Here is a 14,351-nt window from a genome sequence, read left to right as displayed (position 1 = left end):
GCTGTATGTCTGAGATGCCCAGATCTCAAAACTTGAACTGAACGCCATGCACGTTAGGCCAGGAACCAGGGTCAGAGTGATTCAGGTGATTCTTATGAGGTTGGGAAGTTTACCTCTAGGTCTGCCCACGTTCCTCGTGCTCTAAGGCTGCATTCATGAGAAAGGAGATACTCAGAAGAGTAGCTGTTCCGAGTGAGAACTTGAGAAGTATCACAAGTCATGACAAGATCTCCCAGAGCTGTCTCACTCAGGCTTGTACCTTGCCAAGGGGACTGTCATTCTATCCATTAGGGTAATGTGTTGGCTTATAGCTGGCCCTTCCCCCTCAGCCTAAGAAGATGGCTCTCAGGGCCTGTCACGCAGCTAGCGTCACCCGGCTAGTCCACAGAGCAGACCACTGCGGGACACTCCAGAGACTGGCAGATGGCATAGTCATGGGCCCTTTTTAACCCTGCACCATCTCTTGCCTCAACAGAGAAAAAAGGTTTCTCTGAACAAGGAAGACCCCCAGGAGAGGACAGAGGGTGTGACAACGCCCCACCGACTGGGGCTTGAGCTTGACTTAGCGCTGTCTATGGTTTCCCCTGGGCCATATGGAAAGAATACCCTGCCTGTGCCTCCAGAAGGTGCCATGGGAGGGGTGCTTGTTGCCCATGAGGGGATCCCCTGAGGATAGTGGAGTTATTTCAGATAAAGTATGGGTGGGGATGTGGGGAGCAGCATTCTTATTCTTCAGAAAGATGTTTCCCTTTGCCAGAGTACTCATCTCAGAGGTCCTTGAGATGTACCATTTCTTTTCTTTTTAATTTTTTGTTTATTGACTTGAAAGAGAGAGACATCGATGTGCTGTCCCACCCGTTTATGCATTGGTTGGTTGCCTCTTATGAGCCCCGACCAGAGATCGAACCCACAACCCTGGTACATCAGAATGATGCTCCAGCCAACTGAGCCACCAGGCCAGGGTCACATTTCTGATTTCCAGAGCAGTCCCCACTCCCTGCAGGAAAGAGTAGGGAGAGACACACCCCTAGGCATGAGGAATTGGCTGGTTCCTAGCTCCAGAGTCAGTTATTCTTTAATCAAGGCCCACTTGTAGTGGTTTAGCACCATCAGCAATTAGTGATGGTTCATTGGAGTCCAGTTAATAAATGAAACCCAAGATGAAAGCCCATCACTTTGCTGAGAATAACAGCCCTGCTCATGTCTTAAGTGGTAGCCTCCCAAGAGCTCAAAACCCACAAGGACCAACTGCATTGGGGTCTGTCTGGGTGGAGGGGAGGCATGGAGTGGGGGTGTTGTTGATGGGCTGTTGTCTGGTGAAGCGGGAAACCAGACACTCCCTGCCTCCATCTCAGCTCCTCCTTTGAGGAGCCCCTGGCCACATCTTCTTGCCCAGTAGCCTCAGAAGAGCTTGGCCAAGGCCAGAGGACACTGCACATGGGCAGGAAGAGAAGGGGGCTGGAGAGAGAACAAGGTGAGAGAGGACCACAAGCCTTGCTTTCCTCTCTGGCTGCCTCACTCCATGCTCCCAACCCACAGACCTGGATCAGGCGGCCAGCACGCCCCTCCCCAGACCTGCCCATGAGCCAGCTCATGCCTGTTCCCCTCCATCTATTCAAGCCCTGCCTCCTCCAGGAAGCCTTCCCTTCCAGGTCCAGCCCAGGAAGCGTCAGAAACACAAGAATCCAGCCTTAGCCCACCTTGCTTAGATGACTGTTCCTGCCCAGGACAACTCTCCCATCCTATCCTTGTTGCATAAGTTTGGGTTCCTGGGTTGAAGAACAGTGGTTGGTTTTTTTCTGTGCCTTCCAGGGATGGAGGTAGGCCTGTGGCCTGGGAGTCTGGCTGCCTCTTGGCCTCCTGGAGGATGGAGGAGGCTGGCCTTCCTGACTCAAAGGCCAGCATGGAGGGTACAAGGGTACAAGGTAGAAGGGAATCGCTCTGCCTTCTTAGGACAGAATGAGGCCCAATCATGACACACCTGGCATCTCGCCTGGAGCAATCATTTTATTTTTTTAATGTTTTTATTGATTTTTTTTTTTTAGAGAGGGGGAAGGGGGAGGAAGAGAGAGAAAGAAACATCGATGTGAGAGAGAAACATCAATGAGTTGCCTCACACCCTGAGCCTGGATTGAACCTGCAATCCCGGGCCTCTGCCCTGGCCAGGAATCGAATCAGTAACCTTTTGGTGCACAGGATGATGCTCAGCCAACTGAGCAACACTAGCCAGGGCTGAAGCAATCTTAATCTCAACCTGTTTCCCCACCTCCAAGTTTCCCAGGTGAGTGAGCAGCAGGGCTATGGTGGACTATGTCAAAAGGTCACAAGACCTCTCATTTTACCACCATCCATCTAAATGCTCTGCCTGGCATACATCCTTTTCAGTCTGCCTAATTATCTCCTTCCCTAGGAGCTTCTAGGAGCATCCTCTGGTCTCCCAAGTTTCAGGGGTCTGCTCAGCCAGGACCCCAACAGCCAGAACAGACCTGAACTTGATCCCTCTCCTATCCCTTGTCTTCTGGGGGCTGCCTGGGATTGGCACTCAGGACAAGCTAGGTGGCCTGCATCCTGGGCTTCCAAAGCCCTGCCCAGGAGGAGGCCAGACCTTGACAGTTGTTCATGCTCTGAGGCTTTGAGGAGTGTGGAAGACCAAGAGGACATTATGGGCAGGTGCTGGAGGTGGCCTTAGAGACCTGGGAGGCAGCTTGAGGGCTGGCAGATTGGGGTGGGGTCAGAGATCTCAAACAGTGTGGCACACAAACCTCTCTGGGGCAGCATGTGTGTGTGTGTGTGTATGTGTGTGTGTGTGTGTGTGTGTGTAGGCAGGGACAGTGACACACAGGTTCCACCCCAAGGTGTATGCCCTGGAGAGTGGTCAGAAGACAGTGGAGGGGGGGTAGCTCAGGAGCTTGTGTGCTATCCATCAATGTCCTGCACTTTTACTTTTCCACCACTGACCTCTGCTCACAGCAGCAGCCCCTGGGAACTAGACCACACATTTGCCTTAGTTATGACCTCACAGAAGGACAGCAAAGTCCTTTGTCATCCCTCCCACTGACAGCTGTGCTTGGGCCTGGACCCCCATGGGGCCACCTACCTGGAGTTTGTCAGACACAAACATACCCTTCCAGCACCCAGACAGGCTGGTTGCGGGGGTGGGGGTTACATTTCCCTGCAGCTTGGGACCCAGGACTGCTGCACTGTGCCTCAATGCCCTCCTCACTATAGCTGGATTAAGCCTGAGCCCCAGGACAGTGGGGTAACACAACTCCCCTAAGCCCTGCTAGAGGCCAGACTAGGACTCTAGGGATGGAGAGGGAGGGCTTCAGTCTTGCAGACAGCTGTGTGGAAGCAGGGCCTGGGGAGGTCCCTGGGCTCTGAGACTGCACTAGAGACCTGAGTTCCCACAGGGTCCTAAGGGTCTTAAAACTCAGCCTCCCATGTGCCCAGCTATGGGCACAGAATAGGGGTTGGGAGCACTCCACCTGCTAAAAGCTCCCTCCTTCCCCTGGGGCCTCACCCCTCTGGAGTTATATCTCCACTCACCTAGCCCTGACCCACCTCTCTGCTGTGTGTCTGAGGGAAGGGAGGAGAGATGCTTGCTTTAACTCTTTCTATGCCTGAGTGAAGTCAGCACTGGTAGTAGGCTCCCTTGGCCTTGCTCATGGTCCTTCCTGTCTCTTTCCACCTGGCATTTCTCCTGCCAGACACCCAGGAGCTTGTGTAGAGAAGGGAAGATGACAAGAGGCCAAAGATATCAAGAAGTTGAAAGGCAGGCTCACAGTATGGTCATGAGTTTCAACCTGAATTCTGTCATTGCACTGCTTATGACTTGTGTCCCTCACTCACCCTTGGTTCTGTCTTCTTGGTGCACTGAGAAGCCCCTAGGGGATACAGAAAAACTGTAAGTGGTACAGGAGCAGGCTTGATGTTTGGCGTGTAGAAAAACTGACTTCCTCCTTACACACTTTCCTGGAACAGCCCCTCCCTCAGTGCTTCCATGGAGGAGTGGAGGCGAGCATCCCATGGGGAATGCACAGAGCAAGCAGACAAGAGAGAGAGCTGGTGAAGGCTGCTGAGAGCTCTGAGGCCTCTGACTTTGAGGGCAGCTGTCAGGAGAAAGAACCAGGTCACAGAGAGGCAGAAAGAGGGGCACAGATTGCACCCTTCAGTCAGCAGACATCATAGAGCCCAAGGGAGGGACCTGAGTGTGGGGCAGGCTGAGCTCTAGGGCCTTCCAGCAGCGATGTCTTCTCTCAAGCCTGGCAGCCCCCTTGGCAGGGTGGGCCCTGAGTCTGAGGAGGGCTCCAGCTCTCTGGGAGACCCACCCCTGCTCCCCTGCTCATCTCAGCCCTCCATCATCAGCACTTCCCTTTCTCCCCTTCATGTGGCCCTCAGTCAGTCCCATTGAGAAACACCCAGGTTGTTTTATACCACAAATGAAGGACTATCAGGCCCTGGGCCTTCTGTGTGCAGGACCTTCACACACCTTCTCCTAGCCCTTATAAGCACCCTCAAAGGGCAACACTGCTCATAGAGGAGGCTACTACGGCTCAGAGAGGGGAGGCGACTTGGCTAGGAGATAACTGGGCTCAAAACCTAGCTCTGTGTGTCTCCAAAGCCTGTACTCTTTCTAGGACTCCACACCCTGGTCATAGCAGCCAAAGACCCCCATTTGTAGACCCAGAATTCGGGTCACAATGGGGAGACACCAGGCCAAGGACAATTAAAAAAAGTATTATTATTATTAACACTGCATGGTATTTAACAATGTGGCAGGCACTTTACACATATTATTTCACTCCATGCCCACAACAACCCTGCACTTATCATCCCCACTTCACACGAAGGAAGGAAGGCTCAGCAAGGTTACATACCTGCCCAAATCACACAGCCAGTAAGGTACAGAGCTAGGAGGAACCCAGATGGTCTGAATCAGGCACCCTGTTGTCATCACCATGACACACTGTCCCTCAGTCAAAGCAGAAGGGAGTTCTCAGTTGACCCCTGGAGCTTGGAGATGGGACTTGCTCAAGATTGGTTATCCACAGGGTAGGGCTGTGGCAACTAGCAAACAAGGAGACAGGACACTCAAGTCCAGAGGACGGAAGGGGCAGTGAGGACCAGAGGGCTTCATGGAAGAGAGGAACAAGCTGGGCTGGAAGGACCACAGGCTGGTGTTGCTAAGAGATGGGGCAGATTGACTCCCATGCCCCACACTCCCTTTGGGGACTTCTGGGAGCGGGGCCAAGGCTGGTGAAGACACCATCTCTGCTTCCTGCCCTGGGGTGCTATTTGTGCACCCGAGTGTGTGGTAAGGCTCCCCCTGCTGCAGGCTCTCTGAGTGTCCCCTTCCCTGTGACTGCTGCACCATTTACAGCCCCGACATAAAAACCTCCTCAACAGAGCAAGTATTAACTCCCTTAATGAGCTGTTGGATGGCTCTGGATCTCAGGGACACTTATCCCAGAGATCTGTGGGATGCACTGGGATACAGAGGGCCCGAGCTCCAGCCTCACCTTGGACAGCTTGGCACTGCACCCCCTGTGAGTGCTTGAGGTCCAGAAACCCCATGCCACCCCACCCCATGTCCAGTTCCAGGTGCCCAGCCCAGGGCCCCCGCACACAGTGCGTGCTACAGAAGGTGGTAGCATGTGTGTGCTCCATTGAAGGGTTCAGAGCCGGGGGAGCTGGGCTGAGCTTTGGGAATCTGGGTCATAAGCTTAGGGAAGTAAAGGCAAAGGTGAGGCCAGCCAGGTGGTACGACACAGCCACCCTGCCCAGAGATTTCCTCCCACCAAACAGAACCTAGAGAAGATGGTCAAGACGATGACGGGGAGTCTGTATACACAGGCGCCTGCTGGGGGACAGCAGGTCAGAGAGGCAAGGTGTCTCCCTCACTCTCACCCTACCCTGAGCTCTGGTGCCTGAGTCCGTGGGAAGGCTTCAGAGGGCCAGTGAGACAGTGTGGTCACCCAGGCAAGCAGGGCAGTGGAAGAGAGACCTGGCTCCCTCTGGGCCTGGGATGACATGAGTGTTGCCTGGGAAGGAGCTCTTTCTGCTCTGTCCACTCTTTGCCCAGACTTATAGACCATGGAGTCAGGAGGGGCGAGGAGCAGGCAGGACACCCTCCCTCTAACCTAGCCTGCCCCTCTCCTCCCCAGGAAAACCACATCTGAGGAAGCAAAGAACCAGAACTCCAAGGCAGTCACATCTGTGACCTTGGAGCCTACCAAAGCCCCCATCTGGGGGGACACAGTCACAGTGGAGATCCAAGCTGAGGATGTGGGGCGAGAAGGTGAGACAGGGGCTGGGTGGGCCTGGTGTGTGTGGGAGGGGTCAGGAGCAGGCTCCCTCTCAACTCAGCTGGAAACCACCTGAATGCCTCCTTGGGCTCAGTTAAAAGCACTTTAAAGAAAAAAGAATCATAATACTGTCATGCCTCATCTACCCAGCCTGCTGGAAAAATGAGTTGTCCTACCTAAATGAATTTTCCAGACGATGGAAGCTTATCTTCTTTATGACCATTGTTATTATTTCCATGGTTGTTACTGCTGCGTATCCCGTAGACGGGGCTCATTGCAGCGTCCTGGACCCCCCACAGATCGCTCAGAGCAGCCACACCGCCCGGAGGAACAACACTGCTCCCACTGCTTAGATGGGAACACTGAGGTTCAGGGAACTTAAATAACTGGCTCAAGCTCAAGAAATCAGTAAGTGGGGAAGGGAGGACTCAGCATTACATGCTCTCGCTGTAGGCCCAGGATTCTAGCTATTTTCCTAGAATGCTTCTCACCCTGCCTCATCCTCCTGGCCACTGGCCACTGTCACAGCTGCGTACCTATGCTCCCAGAGGTCGCGGTCTGCCTGATGATTCTCACTCCTCCACCCCCGGAAGCCTTTCCAGTCCCCATTTCTTAACAAATTCAAACACTGCAGGCAATTTAATGTACCAATGTACACACATGTGTTTGCACACTTGTGTTTTCTCCATTGGGGGCCTGAGCAGACAAGGGCTCAGGCTGGGCTCACAGGAGTAATGACTGGTTGATGCCAGTACTGCGGTGAGCGCTGGCATCGGGCACTGCCAGCACAGACCCACAGGTGCCTGTGATGTCTGGTCTTATCTAGTCAGAAGAACCTCAGGCTCCCCTCTCAGAGGACAGGCTTTACTTCCTCCATGAAACCTTACCAAGCTTCACAGAGCAGAAAGCCAGCTGCTAAAGACAGTGAAAGGGGAGAGAGGAAAAGAATGAAGAGGGACATAAATAAAAGGGAAAGAGGCTAGTGCTGGGTCAAGCCAGAGGATTTTTTTCCACCATAAAGGAATAGGCGGGGCTGTTGGAATGATATGAGAAAATGTGAAAGAGGAGGGAAAAATTGACCTAGGACTTCATACAAATGCAGGTGTGCACCTGTGTGTGCATGTCTTTGTGAATGTCTGCAAGCTGGCTCGTGTATATGTGAACACTGTGTGTGAAAGTGTGCTTGTGACTGTGCCTGTGGGCATGCATGTCTGTGCATGTGTGTGTGTTTGTGTGTGTGCATCTATGTGGCTGATGGGAAGGTTGGGCTTGTGGTGAATGAACCTGGACTCGGTCCTGCCCTGGGCTCTACACATCTGGGGTAACACAAGAAAGGATGTGATGAAAGGAATGGCCTTGGGCTTATCTGTGCAGCAGAGAGGGAAGTAGGACTCCCTGTAGAAGGGACAGGAGGTGGGGACCCTGCAGCAGGCAGGGAAAATTGGCAGATGCTTCTTTGCAGATTGAAGTAGCTGGATGCTTGTTAGAAATGGTTGCTGTGGTGATGTCTGCAGTGGGAGGGTGGGGGAGATGGGGGACCTGCCAAAAGGAGGGGGAAGGGCAGGAGGTAACTCAGTGATGTGTTAATAAAAGCAAAGGGGAGTTGCAGACCCTCTGTCAGGGCCAAAGCAGGCTGGTGGAAGAAATGGCTTGCTGGCCATGCAAAGGGCAGTGGGGGACTGAGGGGCACAGTGCCCAGAGAAGAAGTTGATGAAGCGTGTTTGTAGCATGGAGACAGGAACAGGGAGGATGGCTATCCATTCACCCCAATTCCAGCTCGTCTGCTGGTTGCCCACACAGAGACTGGGGTAGGGGGAGAAAAGCAGGACACTCACCCCTTGTTTGACCTCAGCAAATTCCAACCGGGTTTGGGGACTCAGGGCGCATCTTAGTGGTCATGAGGGGCCGAAGCCTCCACAGCTACTGTTGTAGCTTTCGCTGGAGGCACTGGGAATCCCTCAGCTGAGTCTTTTCCTCCTGCTCAAGGCTGGGTGACTGTATGGAGCACTACAGATGGTTAACGAGGAGAAAAATAGTGGCAGCTACAAGGAGCACTTGCTTAGAATTTTATAGCTTGAAAAACACATTCCCCTCCCTACAACAAGATTAGGACAGGGACAGGGTTTTTCTTTTTAAAGTTTTAAGATTTTACAGAGCAGGAATATGAAGCTCAGAGAGGTTAAATGACTGGCTAAATATCACAGAGCAAGTTTGTGTGTTGGTACTAGAACCAGACTTGCTGGCTTCAATTCCCTTGCCTTACTCTAGGTTTTCAAGGCAGCCTCAAGTCCTTTTGGTGCAGTTTTCCCTCTTTCCTTTGAACATGGGACCCCATATGGCCAGCTTTGGAGGAATTTGGCAAGTGTCTTTCCCTCTGTGTGTCCAGGGTAGCTATGGGGAGAAGAAAGTAAGAGTAATCAGTAAAGCTGTCAGCTTTCACCTCCACCCCCTAATCCAAATGACCCACCCAGCTCCAAGTGACCCAGCAGCACTGAGCTTCCAGCCTGCCTAGCCAGCAGAGTGGGCAGCTGTCCTGGTTCTGAAATGTCATTGTCTCAGGAAGGGAGGCAGAGGCCAAGGGAGCTACCCAGGAGTACACCTGTCCACCTCAGTCCTCTCTCTCTCTCTCCCATTCTTCTCTAGATCTCTCTTTTATCTCCTTTCCTCCTCCATCTCCTTCAACACTTCTCTCTCCTTCATCTACCCTTCTCCTCCTTTCTTCTCTCCTCAGCTCCTCTTCCTCTTCAAATCATAGACTTCCAGAGTAGGAAATGCCTCAAGAGTCACCAAATTCAGCCTCTCCCATCAGCCATTTACTAGCTGTGATGCTGATCAAGATTTATATAACCTCTCTGAGATCCAGTGTCCACATTTTAAAAATAGAGATGGTGAGGTGATTCCTATTAAGGGGTTGTGATGGGGATTTGTTGGAATAGACTCAGAAGCACCCATCCCCATGCCTGCCACACAGTAGGTGCTCACCAAGTAATACTGCCATGATTATTTCCAAGTCATTGATTTTCTCCTTGGAGTTCATCCCAAAGTTTATGCATTTTATGGCCAAATGTAGTGTCTTTAGAGGGAGTTTTCTAAATTGTGCATCATTCTTAGTGCTTAGTTTTCATGTACTCAGAGTAGACTTTTATTGATATTTGTATTGAAGATTCCTTGAGCAGACCTCTTTTCCCCATTTATAAAGTGTGAGAGATAATCTCTACCTGAGGAACAAGTGAGAGTGTTTGTGACCAAGGGAAGGAGCCTTATTCCTGGAAAGGGGTACTATTCCTGCTAGCTTGTGTGTCTTTGTGCAAGCACATGTGTGTGTGTTGCCATGGGGGCTGGGCTCAGTTCTGAAGCATGTGTCCATCCCTGGGCTGGTAGTTTCTAGACCACAGGCAAGAATTGCATCTTTGGGTTCTTGCAGCACTCAGCATAGAGCCTTGTCCTGTGCAGGGCCTTAGTCCTGCTTGTTAAGTGTGCCTGTGTATGTTCCACACGTGTGCATGCATGTGGATTCCTCAGTGTGGTCCCTGCTCCCCTACCCTCAGCAATGTCTCTCACCTCAGTGTGAGGGATGGTGATCAACTAAGCCTGATCTTAACTGTGTGCTCACTTTTCCTCTCTCCAGATGTGATCCTTAAGGTGATGGATAACAAAAAAAATGAGGAGCTGTTGACCTATCAAATCCCCATCAAGTACTTGCGTGTCTTCCACCCCTACCACTTTGAGCTGGTAAAAGTGAGTCAGAGCCCTGGACTCTGGCCCACACAGGCCTGGGACAGGTGGGGGGAGCCCCCAGCTATTCCCTCAGAGTATCCCTGGGCATCCATGCTCACCCTGCAGTATGACCAGTCTAGGACCATGTGGGGCTCAGGAAACATAGCTCTTGGCAAAGAAAAAGGAATGATACCCATACAAATTTGGAATTCTCCAAATTCGTCTTCATAAAACAGCCCAATTGGCATAGAACATCTACCACATTAAATGAATACACCAACTGAAGATGTGTTCTGATTTCATATATGTTGAAAGAGATGGAATGTATCTAAAAATCAAAGCAATACAGTATTTATGAAGTACCTGGTATGTTCCAGGGCCTAGGCTAGGTGGTGTGCACACCATCCCTAATCCTCAAGATGAATTACACTTTGCATACGTAGGACTGAGACCCAGGAGAGAGGAATCCTCTCATCCTAGGTCACAGAGCAAGTGAACAGAGTCAAGGATGAACCCAAGTCATGCCATCTCCCAAAACAGTTCGCTCTGTGCTGCCTCCACATGCTACTTTGGCAGGAGAAAGCCCGAGACGAGTTGGGGTATATGGGAAATAAGGTGTTCCCTGGAATGCACCTATCTAGTGGGCCTCAGGCCCCTCATTTTATGGTCTGAACCTTCCAGGCCAGCTCCCCTGCCCACCCCCTCTCCCCAGTGCTGATTGGTAGAAAGGAGAATTTACTTTCTCATTGATCAAGTAATTATTAAGCACCTACTGTGTGCCAGGCACTGGGCCAGAGAAGAGCAGAAGCATTTCCCTCTCCTCCACTGTGTACTCCAGGTCCCTACAGTGGTTCAGAGCAAAGAACAATGTGAAGTTGGATTGCTTGGGTTCCTCTCTCAGGTCTTCTGCTTGCTAGCTGTGTATCCATAGGGAGCTGCTTAACCTCCAGCCTCCATTCCTCATCAACAAAATTAAGACAATATACCTCCTAACATGGCCTTTTGGAGGGTCAAGTACAGTGATGAGCATAAAGCACCTAGCAAGGTGCTCAGCACATAACAGGTGTTCAGTTCAGGCTAGTTCCCTTCCTCCCTCCCTTCCCCAGGCCCTGGAACTGACCTCCTTTTCAAGTGACTCCTCAACCATGATCTCAGGGTCCTGCATGTTCCCTAAGCCCCAAGGAGATCTCTACACTCAGGGCCTCAGGGTGAGGCAAAGAAGCAAAGCCCAGAGAGATTAGTGACTCACCTGGGAGACTCAGCACTTCAGCTGTAGCTCTGGGAGCATCACCCAGGCCTCCTGGCTCTCTGTCCAAATGTGGTTATCACATCTTTACAATGAGAGCTGGCAGATGTGGCCCTTGCGAGGGCGATGAAATATTCAAATAGACAAGGGAAGATTTATTATATTGATCTCCTTGGAAGGGCTCACAGGGAGCCTTTAATTATCAGCTCAGCGCCCCGGTGGAGCAATGCCAGTGCTCATCTACAGAGGGCTGGATTTATGGCCAAGGTCTGCTTCTTAGTCAAGCTTCCTTTTCTGTCTTCTTCCCTGACCCTGTTCCCAGCCCACGGAGACTGGGAAAGCTGACGAAGCCACTGCCAAGACCCGACTCTATGCAACAGTTGTCCGGAAGGGCAGCTTCATCCCTCGCCAAGTCAACTGTAACCACACAGCTCTGGAGGTGCCAGACTGGGGCCCTCAGGAGCAGGGCAGGGTGGAAAGGGGCCAAGTTTTGACAGGCTCCAGGCCTGGCCCTTGGCTACCTCTGGTTGAGCTGACAGTGTGGGGCAGAGGTGTCTGGGGAAGAAATCAAGAAGGGAAAAGCAACTGGGACTTTCAAAATAGCTGAAGTGGTTTGTGAAGAATAGCCCTGGGATGGCAGGGATGATGGGGATGGAGATGAATGATGCCTAACACTTTCCAGCACTTTCCAGGCATACAGCCCTGCGCTAAGCCTGTCTTCCTTTGCTCCTCACACATTATGCAAGCAGTGCTGCAGGGAGGACGGAGGCTCCCAAAGCTCAATGTCTGTCTGAATCTCATGGGGGCAGGAAAAGCCCCCCACCTTGGCTCACATCTCCTGATTGTTTCTCTCCTGTTCTGTCCCTCCCAGAGTGGTGGCCCCTGACCTAGGGCCTACATCCCATAAGCGAAAGTTTTAGGGCCACCCTACATCTCCATGAGTCCTGTTTCTGAAGCACTTTGGCTGGCTTTCTAATTAGGTATTCATTCACTCATTCACTTATTCATTCATTCATTCAACAACTATTTATGGAGCCTCTTTCATTAGCCACGCCAGGGCCAGGCCCTGCTTACACATATACCTAAACAACAAAACTGTTGTTTTCTATCAAAGCCTTTTACAATCTCAGGAGGACTAGCAATGCTCCAGGAAGATATAATCCAGAGACCTAACCCTTCTCCTCTCCCTACCTCTCAAGTCTTCTAACTGCCCAGGAGTGACAGATCCAAATCCAGTCATGGCCTGAGTATGACCAGGTGGAGGCAGGGGGTCCCAAGCTTCAGGCTTCCCCTGCCCCAAAGTGGGTGACCTGATCCACCCATAACACTGTGAGCTGGCAGGGTAAGAGTGTTCTTCAGTCCCATTTCACAGCTGGGGACATGGAGCCCCACGGGCAGTCTGGTATGGGAGTGCAGGTCTCCCGGCTCACACATCTGCTTCCCCACAACCACCCCATGGATGCCAGAATCTGTCGGACCTGTAGGCACCCTCTGCTCCCATCTCCCCACTCTTCTATTATGCCCTTTCCTGAGGATGACCAGTAACTGCACACAGAACACCTTGGCCTGTAGGGGGCCTGCTGTAGATCTGCCCCCACCCCCTGTAGAGTCTGGGTCTCTCTGCCCTCCAGTACCCTGCCCACCCCCCTGCCCCAGCATAGATGTCCTCCTGTAGGCTCCTGAGGGCAAACCAGAGAACACAGTGGGAGAAGAATTGCTCCTATTACTCACAGAGCTATCATGAGCAGGTGTGCTTGGGCAGCTGTCTCATTCAACACCTAACCATTCAGCCCAGAACAGTGGTAAATTAGTCCCCGCACCCCACCACCTTTCAGGCCTTCCTCTTAGCCTTTAAACCTGTTGGAGTCCCTGTAAACAACAGAGTCTGACAGCATTCCAGTAAAATCCCTCAGGCCCAGGCTCCCATCCCCATCCAAAGTTTGAAATGCCATCATCAGAGATTTGGTCATTTGAATTTGGTGAAGGGGTTCAGTCTCCAGAGGCCCCAGTGACAGCTGAAAGGCCCTAAGCACTATTTTAAACCCTTTTCAGCTCACACCTGTGTGGAGTTAGCTCGCAGCCAGCTGAGATGGGTCCTGACCAAGGGGCTTAGGAGAGAGTGCTGCTGGGGTGGAGGAAAGGAGAAAAGGGAGAGGGATCCAGAATAAGACCCCAATCCTAGTCACCCTCCTCCCATTGAAGGTCAGAGCTAGAAGGACCAGGGAAAGTATGGTCAACCTCTCAGTGTACAAGTTAGGACACTGAGGCCCAGCTGGTGCGGGGACTGGCCATGGTGACATAGTGACCTAGATTTAGTGAGTGGCTGAGCTGGAGTAGACCTGTAGTAAGGATCCCCACCCAGCCTCCAAGGCCAGCTCAACCCCAGCCCCTCCCTGAGGCCACTGCTGGTCTCCTCCTTCATCCCCTCCTAGGTCTCTATGGCTCTGCTTCTCTCACCCTCATAAATAGTCAGCTTCTTCCTCCCCTTTCCCCCTTCATTCATGGCATTCATTTATCCCACAAACACACATGGAGCTTCTATTCTGTGCCAGGTGCTTTTGCTAAAAGCTGGAAATGCAGCAGTCAATGAGGTAGATATCATCCTTGGCCCTGTGGAACCTGGGTTCTAGTCAAATGGACAGAAAATAAATGAGAAAAATATCAGAATAAACACAAGCTATGATGGGTGCTACAGAAGAGGCCATCCAGGGGCTGAGAGAGGGGCTACTTTATTTATTTATCTGGCCTTGGAGGCTAGGTGGGGATCCTTACTACAGGTCTACTCCAGCTCAGCCACTCACTAAATCTGGGTCACTATGTCACCATGGCCAGTCCCTGCTCCACTCTGGGCCTCAGTGTCCTAACTTGTACACTGAGAGGTTGACCATACTTTCCCTGGTCCTTCTAGCTCTGACCTTCAATGGGAGGAGAGTGGCTAGGAGTGGGCTACTTTATTTATTTTTATTATTATTTTTAATTCTCACCCTAGGATATTTTTTCCAGAGAGTGGAAGGGAGAGAGAGACAGACAGACAGAGATAGAGAAACATCAATGGGAGAGAGACACATAGATTGGTTGCCTCC

The 14,351-nt window shown here is 51.7% G+C and overlaps 1 protein-coding gene across 1 annotated transcript in view; it reads left to right on the top strand.

The window, feature by feature from the left end:
- The window catches only part of CCDC33 (coiled-coil domain containing 33), a 119,694-nt gene that overhangs the window by 31,662 nt on the left and 73,681 nt on the right, over positions 1–14,351 (top strand). Inside the window, 3 exon segments of the mRNA XM_087819399.1 lie at positions 6,165–6,298; positions 9,934–10,043; positions 11,591–11,707. Of these exon segments, the coding sequence (XP_087675525.1) occupies positions 6,165–6,298; positions 9,934–10,043; positions 11,591–11,707 (361 nt within the window).

This window comes from Miniopterus natalensis, chromosome 1, assembly GCF_054644295.1.
Source record: "Miniopterus natalensis isolate mMinNat1 chromosome 1, mMinNat1.hap1, whole genome shotgun sequence".
In the NCBI taxonomy this organism is placed as follows: domain Eukaryota; kingdom Metazoa; phylum Chordata; class Mammalia; order Chiroptera; family Miniopteridae; genus Miniopterus; species Miniopterus natalensis.
The sequence above is the reverse complement of the archived record's forward strand: the minus strand, read 5'-3'. Positions and strand labels throughout refer to the sequence as shown.